This window comes from Arachis duranensis, chromosome 7 (assembly GCF_000817695.3).
Source record: "Arachis duranensis cultivar V14167 chromosome 7, aradu.V14167.gnm2.J7QH, whole genome shotgun sequence".
NCBI classification, from domain to species: Eukaryota; Viridiplantae; Streptophyta; class Magnoliopsida; order Fabales; family Fabaceae; genus Arachis; species Arachis duranensis.
In genome coordinates, this window is record NC_029778.3 from 54,732,313 (window position 1) to 54,743,491 (window position 11,179).

General features: G+C 33.8%; 1 protein-coding gene across 1 annotated transcript; it reads left to right on the forward strand.

Annotated features, from left to right (window-relative positions):
• The first annotated feature begins 1,185 nt into the window (after positions 1-1,185).
• Positions 1,186-9,358, forward strand: LOC107459009 (long chain acyl-CoA synthetase 9, chloroplastic). Its single transcript, XM_052252077.1, has 10 exons — positions 1,186-1,336; positions 1,428-1,691; positions 1,891-2,022; positions 2,129-2,302; positions 2,440-2,669; positions 3,336-3,453; positions 6,314-6,416; positions 6,448-6,617; positions 6,695-6,901; positions 8,978-9,358. Exons 1-10 carry the CDS (start codon positions 1,244-1,246, stop codon positions 9,140-9,142), a joined length of 1,656 nt encoding a protein of 551 aa, XP_052108037.1. The 5' UTR covers positions 1,186-1,243; the 3' UTR covers positions 9,143-9,358.
• The last annotated feature ends 1,821 nt before the right edge of the window (positions 9,359-11,179 follow it).

The following is an 11,179-nucleotide window of genomic DNA, read 5'->3' on the forward strand; positions in this document are numbered from 1 at the left end:
TTTCATAAAAAATATTATCACACTGTCAAACTCTATTTAATAAGTATAAAATATATAATATGATTTGTTTGGAAGAGTTTTAAATTTTTTTTAATTTTTATCGTTAAAAATTTATTAAATATATTAAAAAATAAAAAAATATTTTTTATTAAAAAAAATCTTTTTTTTTATGACACGCGCACAATCACATATGCAACATAGTCCAATGGCGTGACATGCAATAAGTCCTGTTTTTCCCAGATTCGCTATTAAATTCTCACAACTCCTCACATTTTATATCCCAAATCTCACGCCTCAAATTCAGTTAGGCAGCAACAGCAACAATGACTCCCTACATTGCGGGCGTCGTAGTCCCTCTCCTAGTCACCCTCCTCGTCCGCAACGCCTCCGGCGGCGGCGGCGGCAGAAGAAAGCGGCGCGCCGTGCCAGCAGACGTGGGAGGGCAGAAGGGCCTGGCAGTGAGGAACCGGCGCTTCGAGTCACTTGTGGAGACGTCATGGGAGGGAGCCGCGACGCTGGCGGAGCTATTTGAGATGACTTGCAGGCGGCATGCGGAGCGACTGCTGCTAGGGACACGGCGGCTGGTGTCGAGGGTAATTTCTTTTATTTTTGGAAGATTTTGCTTTTCTTTATTTTATTTTATTTAACTTTTTTTTTTTTTGTCTTTCAATAGTCATCTTTGATGCACCCAGCCACTAACAATTAACCGTGTAAAACGGAGTTTTTCTGAATGAATTAATATTAATTGATGCATAATGTAAATTGTAAAGTATATTTTACATTGGGTGGCTTTAAAAATTAAAGTCTTTCTTTTATTTGAAAATTAATCAATGTAGACTCTTACTTCTCATGAAAATTGGCGAGAAATAGTTGGTTTTTTTATTTTGGGTATTATAAGAAATTGTGAAAATTGTAAACACCAAACCAAAATTGAGCTATGATAATCACATATTCACGTTTTTTAATTATTTATTTTTTGTTATTAGAGATATAAATTAACACGATAATCTCAGTTTAGAGAATTGTCAATTTTACTCATCCAAATGGTTATATAGAAAGGATAATAGTAAAGCCAATATATCTGAGCATAACTGAAAATTTCTTCTCAGCCACCAAATCAATAAAAAGAGATTTATGCATCATTAAGTGCTGTAGAATTCGGTGAAATATTAGTTTTATTATTACGTCTAATTTTCCTTAAAAAAAGTGATTGATAATTTTTCTGTTTCTTTAAGCCTTTCATATGCACCTTCAGGGTTGCTTCAGGCGAAATGTGACAGTTGTGACTATTTATGCATCATTGGGGGAGGAAGCGTTATGTCACTCACTCAATGAGGTTTTTATTTTCTTCTCTAACTCTTTTAGGATGATGCATTCTTAAGTTTGCATGCTTCATTTTGTGAACTCACTTACAAAATGCGTGCCAGACAGAGGTTACAACAGTGATATGTGCCCAAAAAGAACTGAAGACACTTGTAGGTATTAGTGGACAACTTGATTCAGTGAAACGTGTGATATGCATGGATGATGATATCCCATCTGAAGCCTCATCTGTTGAGCATGGCTGGATCGTAACTTCTTTTGCTAATGTAGAGAAGCTTGGTAGAGAAAACCCTGTTGATGCTGATTTACCTCATCCTGCTGATGTTGCCGTTATAATGTACACAAGTGGAAGTACAGGTTTACCTAAGGTTCGAAACATCTCATATATATATTTAGCTTTTCTAATATCAATTTCTAAATCACTTCACTTGATTGGTGATCCCAAATAGTATATCTGATTGGACCAAATTTTGGTGCTTTATTTTACTTCCTTTTCCATCTTGATTCTCTTGTTTATATTGTAGTGCTGTTCCTTTAATACTTTATTTTTTTCGTTTTTTCACAAAGGGTGTGATGATGACACATGCCAATGTCTTAGCAACTGTCTCTGCTGTGATGACAATTGTTCCTGACCTTGGGAGAAATGACACATATCTAGCATACTTACCAATGGCCCATATCCTTGAATTAGCAGCTGAGGTATGTGGATATACTTTTGTAGTTTGAAATACTGAATGCATATTTCTGTCTAAGCACATCAAATTTTTGTTTATTTCACGACTTATCAATCTCGAAAACATTTTAGAATTTGATTGCAGCTTGTGGAAGTGCAATAGGATATGGATCTCCTCTGACCTTAACAGATACATCAAACAAGATTAAGAAAGGAACAAAGGGGGATGCTACAGTGTTGAAGCCATCATTAATGGCAGCAGTACCAGCAATACTTGATCGAGTGCGTGATGGAGTGTTCAAGAAGGTATTGATATTTGAGGTGTGAAGACACACCTATGCATCATGCATCAATCGTATCATGTGTTAGTGAGGTGGTTGCATGAAAGCTGACTTTCATTTAGTCACTGGACCAAGAATAAAATCTTAAGCTTGCCCATGTAGGTAAATGCAACTGGAGGGTTGTCAAAGAAGTTGTTCAACTTAGCCTATGCTCGCAGGTTGCAAGCAGTTAATGGTAGCTGGCTTGGAGCTTGGGGCTTGGAGAAGGCACTTTGGGACTTTCTTGTGTTTAGAAAGGTCCGGGCAATTCTAGGGGGTCGTATCCGTTTTATATTGTCTGGTGGTGCTCCTCTTTCTGGTGATACACAGAGATTCATCAATATTTGTCTTGGGTAAGTCTTGATATATGAATAATCAATATATGAACTTTCCAAATAAAAGGAGAAATATTTGAATAGAGGACAAAAATATCTACTTGATAACAACAATAGAGACTTATCGCATTGGTTAGCTACATGGGTTAAACGACATTATTGTGTTCTATCATGTTTGATATCTGTACTTTGTCCTTTTATGCTTACCTCTTCTGATAATTTCAAAGTTTCAATACCGCTTGCTTAAATCTCTTCTAATAATTTCTTTCAAAAGTTTCAATACCAGCGACGAAACAAATTAGCTTAAGAAATCTATATCCACAATTCTAATTGTGACCTTTTTGACCAAATTGGTATCCAAGGCAGCAAGTTTTGAGACAGCTCTGTTGTAAAAGAGCGATTGACTGATTGCTGTATTACCAAATGTTCGAACCAAGGTTGAAATGTGAACTGCTAGTCTATATTATGGCCTGTGAATGATTTGCTACAATCGGCTTGACAGTTGATATCAATAGAAAGTTCAAACTGTTCTGGCAGCCTGCATATTTCTTTTGCACACTCAACTTCTACTTCTGTTATGATGGGCTTCTAAATGATATATTTGTATCAACTTCTGTTGCTTTACACTTGCACTTATTATTTTCTTTTCATATTTATATATTTATATTGGATTGTCATTTCCAGTGCTCCAATAGGTCAAGGATATGGTCTGACAGAGACTTGTGCTGGTGGGACATTCTCTGATGTTGATGATACATCTGTTGGTCGTGTTGGACCACCTCTTCCATGCTCATTTATTAAGGTAATGCTTAATCAGATCAAGTTTACCTTTATATATATATTTGTTAACATTAGTATAATGGTAGCATGATCCATGTAGCCGACCCCACCTAGCGAGATAAGGCTTTGTTGTTGTTGTTGTTTTAGTATAATGGTAGCATGGTAGTTTGAAGCTTGAACTCAACGGCCTCTAGCAAACTACCTAACCCGTCACTGCTATCCTTTCTTAGTAGCTTAACCTCAATTGTTCATGCATGCTTGAATGCAACTTTTGCCTTCGTTGTGAAATTTGTGTGGGTTCCGTTTCATCCTATAGTTTAATGTAATCATACTCCACTGAGTTTAGTGCCTTCCTTTTTTCTTTGCAGTTTATATTTCGAGTCTGTGACATTTCAAAAGCACAGTTATCTAGACGTCTAATTAGAGATATTCCATATCCGCCGTACATGTTAGAATATGAAATTAACAAAAGAATTTAGTGCTTGCTTTTCATTTCAGACTTTTTTCGTTGCTGATGGGAATTGATTATGGTTTTGGTGAGAGCTGTTAAGCTTAAATTCCTGGATTTGTTATCATTGTGTGTGCGCCCACAATTTTTTTCCATGTTTCGTCAGTTTGCATCCTGGGTTATATCAATCCTTTGGCACTGAAATAGTGATATATAAGCATTTACAAGCTACTGCTGCTTGCAGCAGTGGGGGGGATCTGATTTTGACAAGCTGAAATGTATTAAAGATGAAGAGGTGGAGTTTTTGTTCACGAAATTCGGTAATAAGGCATCAGGAGAAGATTGAAGAGTTAGTTTTTTATATAAATGGTATAGGACATTCTTGCAGTCTGATAGGCTAAACTATTAGAGAGGAGGACAAAATTTATTAACTTCTATTGTAAAACTTGAGACGGTGTTAGAGGAGTCTCTCAAGAGAATGAATAATAAAAAGTTAATGAGACTGGTTATGGGATACCTATTTAAGGTATGGAAATGTCTAGGAGGGAAAGGCATAAGTTGATTTACAAAGTTGTTCAACATGATTATAAAGTCCAAGTAAATGTTGGATGAGTAGAGGAGTACCGATGGTCTAATCCCCTATGTATAAAATACAGGATTAGAGGAATTGAAACTTATGAGCCCATGTTATGAATATTAGGCAGTGTACTATTGAGTGGTGATTGAGATATGAGACACACTTTGCAAGAAACTAGTTTGTTTTCTTGCCTTAAAAAAGGTTAATCACAGAAAGCTACTCTCCTTTTTGTGGATATTGATGGAGAAATATCAGAGGTATTAAAGTAATTTATAACTAATGGAGGGGATATCAGAATGATCAAAGAGCTTTTCATCTTTTGCACTGATTTGGAAAAGTTAAATAATAGGCTACTAAGATTTTGTGGATGGTTTTAATAGATAGACGACAATGATGGTTAGCTGACAAAGATTGGAAATTATAGGAATGACAACACGCTTTACAAGGCAAAGTGACGATATTGTTGGCTAAGAAAATTTCACCCAAGTATAATAAGTCCTCCTAAATCAAGTTTTACTTTGCTCAGGTCAGTAGATATCAAGGTAGAAGATTTTGACTGAGTTTCTTGAGAGTTAAAAGCAAAACATACAAGTTTCAATATAAATTTGGCATTTATATCTTTAACTGTGGGTAGCCAACCCCCACCTAGTGGGATAATACTTTCTAGTTGTTGTATGTCTTTAATACTGGGGACCTGTCTGATCTATTCCGTATTAAACAAATCAGTCATTCAGTCTATATAGACAAATGTAAGCTACCTATTGGATTTAACCTGTATAGAGGAAATAGAGTAGTGTGTTGAGTGTTATTTTGTGACTGAAAAGTCTCACTGAAGTTTAAGGGAAAATCCTATAACACTATTATATGGAATTGAATATTAGATAGTAAATAACCAACAAGTGAATAAAGTCACCGTTGCAAAGATAAGGTTGTGGTACTTGATGAGTTGGCCCACTGTACAAGATTAATAGGTTGGAGTTATGATAGCGTCTATTTTGGTAAAGATCGTAAGATTCTTGTAATCATACAAGAAGGTAGAAGTCCAATATATGTAGATCAAATGAATGCTAGCTCAACTGAAAGAGGTAGAGGGAGACAAAATGGATTTTATGAAAATGATTTGTCCATAGATATGGTTTATATTTAAGTGTGGTTACCTATCTATATGCTGCGATATCCCTCTATCAAAGAAGGACAACTGGCTATGGGAAAAAGGCTTTATTGTTATTAACTTTTCTTTGCATAGAGTATGATTTTGTTTGTAACCAACCGGGTTTGTCATTGTGTTGCTTCTAGTTTTCACCACTATATGGCGACCATGACTCTTGAGCAACTTGTAAACATATGTCATCTTCAGAAACCTTGCCTCTATTTCAGAGGTCTACATGCTTTCAAATTACGGCCAAACATTTTGAAAGTTGAGTTTTCAGTCGTCACATCCCATCAAAAGTAAATATTTGATGTCAAGTTCAAATGAGTAAATCTTTTCTAATTTATGTATCCATATTTTATGAAATTGTAGAGACCATTACAACTCTTACAGGATATATTGGGTGTCAACTTCATTTCCTTGTTACATCAGATAAAAAGTAATTCATAGTCCTTGTTAAAAAATCATTTGAAAGGACCTGCATCTATCTTGTTCTTTATGGTCCTTTCGTAATTCACCTCAGTCAGAAACATTGTTATTTCATACTTGCCTTGTTTAATGTTGAAAGTTGAAATGGGAGGGTGGCTATGGTACAAGTCCTTTTTTTAGCATGATTGTCTTAAAATGGCAGCTTGGTTTTCTTTTGGTACCCACCCAAAAACATCTTATTTGATATTTATTATTATTATTATTATTTTTTGGTTCAGCTAATTGATTGGCCTGAAGGTGGGTATCTAACAAAAGACTCACCCATGCCCCGGGGTGAAATTGTAATTGGTGGTCCAAACGTGACACTTGGGTACTTCACTTATTTTCCTAGGGGCACTCTTTCTCTTTAGACTGCATGAATTAACTTCTGTATCATTCATGTTAAAGGTTGATGAAAAAGGAATGAGGTGGTTTTACAGTGGTGATATAGGGAGATTTCATTCAGACGGTTGCCTCGAAATCATTGATCGCAAAAAGGATATTGTTAAATTGCAGCATGGAGAGTATGTCTCCTTGGGAAAGGTATGAATACTGGTTTGTGGAATGCGTCAGCATCATTCTTAGTAATATTCCTTTGTAACTAATTTTATCGAATACAGGTTGAGGCAGCTCTTAGTGTTAGCCCTTTTGTGGACAATATTATGTTGCATGCTGATCCTATCTACAATTACTGTGTGGCACTCGTCGTAGTTTCTCCATCTACTTTGGAAGATTGGGCCTCAAGTAAAGGCATAGCTTATTCAAATCTTTCAGAACTATGCAAGAGAGAAGACACTATGAAGGAGGTGCATGCGTCACTTGTAAAGGTATGTGCCACTTTTGATGTTAATGTAAATTTATTTCCAAAGTTTTGTTAGGCAGGCTATGCTGGTCGAGCCCTCAAATTGTGACTACTACTATTTGAACAATGAGTTTTAAAGGATTCCTTGAACCTCTAAAATATCAAGTAAAGGTCGAAACCCTTCCATTTTCTTCCTGAGATCTAATTCATGGTCATAGAATTTGTTATTGAGGCTAGTGCAACGTGTGAATATAATTCTTTCATGGATGAGTGTCTGTAAATGTTTTTGGAGCACGCATTAATTGTGGTTTAGAAAGATGCTAGTAGTGCACCTGTAAATGGTTGAAATTGTTGGATTCATATGTGTAGGAAATTATAAAGTCATAAAGTGGAGTAATTAGTGCCCGTGAAGAATGTCGCAATTGTCATCAATTGCTGATTCACTTCATGACACCAAATTTGAAGTTCTGGTTGTTGAAATTAAGTGTTGTGGAAGGATGTGAGTTTCAAGAGTGTATAATAAGAATTAAATTTATAAAACAAGAACTTAAATTTCAATGCAAATAGAAGTATTGACTTAAGAGTAATTACCTAAGACTAACTACCGTTATTTGATAATTTGCTTTAATGAAATTTAACACAATTTGTTTTGACAAGTTAAATAACAAAATTGTGGAAATGAGTTCATATTAATTAACATGGTCCTAGCAAGTTTACCTACAATAGGAAAATTTAGCTATAGTCAATGTTAATTAACATGATTCAATTTGAGATTTAATTCCACTAATCATGAGGAACAATGATTCAGGATTCATCTTAGGTAACCTACTCTCAAACTAGACCAAAAACACTACTTACCTATAAGGAAAATAAACATCATCCACAAGTCCAAAGTGCAGAAAATTATAAATTTAAAATCAACAATTAAGCAATGAACTCGACAATTACTCAATTTAGCACCAAAATAGAAATACCCATATTTTCTAACATTCAGAAAATAATCCAATCAATTCAAAATTTACAAAGCTTCAATTATAAAAATAAGAGTAAGAGGGAAAAGAGGCAAATTATTCATGGAGATGTTCCTCCATGGTAGTATAGCTTCACTCAACAAGTTGCAAGCATTTCCTCATTTCCTTTTCAATTCTGCATTTAGTTCATTCAATAATATTTCCTTGTTGGGGTGGAATCACCCTGATTTATCTCTTCAATTCTGTGTTGTAGTTGTCTGAATTTTTCCCAAGTGCAGGTACCAGTTGTTACATAGTTGGATATCTAAAATCAATTTTGATCAATTTAAAAGCAAGATTTATGCTATTTGTTGATTATTGCAATGGAGAGAGCGGGCATAAAAACAAGTAATTTTGAATTTAACTTTATTAAACACCCATCAAATATATGCATTTTCTACTCACAAACTGGGTTCTAGTACTGATCACCATTGAATCAATAACTTTCATCCTTACAGGATCTCACCTAATGATCTCAAGGGGTGATTACTCTTTCATTGTATCACTTCACAAGTTTCTTCACTTTAGGGGATCTAGAATACAAAATTATCACATTTGTTCTAACCTAGGATTCTTTGTTTGTCAAAAATGCTATTTGCACACCAAAATCAGCCACCATGTATTTGTGTATAAATACATGTGTAGTTTAATTAATTGTATTTGTGTATAGATACATGTGTAGTTTAATTCATTTTTATGTGTATTTTGTATTTCAATTTGTATTCTACAAGGTACCTGATTTTAGTGTACACCTAGCATATTTATTTATTTGTGGATAATATCTGTCTTCCCGGAATAAAATTTTTATTCCAATTTAATCAGGATTTCTCATATGACAGTCAATTTAACCCCCCACCCCACCCCACCCCACCGAGATAATAATGCATCACTGTTCTAGGGAGCAATCTAAATTTGGTTGTAAAGCGTATTGGTTATTTAATGTGGGAAACTTGATTGATAGCGTCATTCACATGTTTATTTCAATATCTCTGTAGTCTAGACCCTGCAGTGCAGTGCATTGCCTTCTGTAGTTGCAAAAAATGTACTATTATTCAATTTTTGTTATAACAAATCTATGAAACTATTTGCAGGAAGGAAAGAAGGCTCGTTTGGAGAAATTTGAGATCCCTGCAAAAATTGAATTGCTTCCTGAACCATGGACTCCAGAGTCTGGTCTAGTCACTGCTGCGCTCAAGCTCAAAAGAGAAGCAATCAGAAAGGCTTTCCATGAAGTGCTTTTGAAATTATATGCTTAAAGAGTCTAATGACCAACTTAGATATGTTGGGACTCCAACTGCGAAAGAAAGAAGCTACTGAGCCTTTTTTCCCTTCTTTCTTTTATACCCTGGTCATGGCAGTGGTCGAGTCGGAAAATTCTTGTATAAATACAAATGACAAGATGTACTGAGATGGAGAGGTTGTTATACTCTTTTTTTTTTCCAAGGAAGAGAGGTTTTTTGTCCTTTTTGTTATTACTAATTTTATCCACTTATTATGCTTTGTTGCTGCTATTTGTTAACTAATTTTGTCTGATTATTCACAAATAAAAGAACAAAATTTCTCTCAAATCGTTATTCAATCAAGTAGTCTCTCAAATTAATTAACATGAATCATGACGTTATTTTTTTAACCAAGTCTAAACAAGAATGTTTTTACTATTCAATTCGCATGAGAGAAATATAAACAAATACTTTTAATTATGTAAAATATATGCAAGTTAGTTGATAAACTATAATTTTTTTGTATAATTTAAAATGATAAAATAAAATTATAAGATATCATATTTTAAAGCTTTTATGAGCATGAGTGAAATTTAGGTCATGCTTTAAGTTTGAGACTGATCTGATGGTACTTTTGAAATATGCAAGAGGATTTGAGATTATTTAAGACCTTAAAAAATATGTTCCTTATCTTAGGAGTCAAATGGAGTCAACCTTTCTTGCTTTGGAAAAACATGAAATAGATGTAGATTTAAAGGATTATTTTAGAAATTGCATTTATTATCATTTAATATAAATGGTTAAACGGGCTTATACCTTGTAGCAAGATGCGGTTTTTATGAAAACTCTAAAAGTATTAGACTAGGAAATAGGAAAATTGTTAACATATGTAGGTCACCAAGTTGTTAACATGTGTAGGTCACCAAGTTTAGTCAGACTCATCTTAACCCTCCTACATCCTTTTGGATAAGCACAGTGTTACGGTGCTGAAACTAATATTTTTCAGCGTTGCTGTTAGTGTGACAAGAGAAGTTGGTGTGATAAGGAAATTAAACAAAAAAGTTTGTATAAATTAAGGTGGTTATAGCTTGTTAATTTTTATTATAATTGGATTTTTTCATTTTTTTTGTTACACTGAAATTTTTTGGTAAGTAGGTAGACTGGACTTACATTGTGTAGAAATGATCCAATATTTTAAAAATAAATATTTTAATACTAATACATTAACTAATACTCCTACATAAATTAACTAACTTAGTTCACAAATTCAAGAAAAAAAAAACTTACTTCATAAATTCTTATTTAATAATAAATGGTTAAATTGTTATCAAATAAACTAAATATTTTATCTTTTAAAATATCAACTAAACTAATATATTTACAGATCGAACTTTTAATTTTTTTAATATTATAAAATATTTTTTTACTGATTTAAATTGGTTATTCTTTTATAACACCTGAGTTTTTGAAATTAAATTTTACACTTTAAATTTAAAAATAAAATTTAATTTAATTATAACTTATTCTATTATTTTAAATTATCTATCAGAAACTATATTGATAGTTACTGTCTAAATTAATTTTTATAAATATTATTATTATTATTATATTAATGACCGAAGCCATTAAGAAAATAAAGTTAAGAAAAGACAACACATGGCTTATGCATGCATGCATTTATATTATAAAACCAATGATATTCCTTTCATGACACATATTTGTTTATATATGTATTATCTAACGACACCTAAGCTTCCTAATTTTCATTAATCATCATCTTCAGCATCTCATTTCTCCCTTTTAGCGTTAAGAAAGAAAAGGAAAGAAAGCACCGAGAGAGAAAGAAAACCGTGAGAGAGAACGAGAGAAACCATGGCGCCGTAAAATTTTTGGTTTTGATTTCTTGTGATCCGTAACTCCAATAAAAAATCTAATCCGATAAAAGTGTTCGTATCCTCCTCCTCTACGTATTGGCGTTATCTTTTTTATCGGTGGAAGTCGACGGTGACGTAGCTCTCCTGCCCCTTGAGTTCGGTCAACTAGAGTTCTAGGAGGCACAAATGATTTCTGATG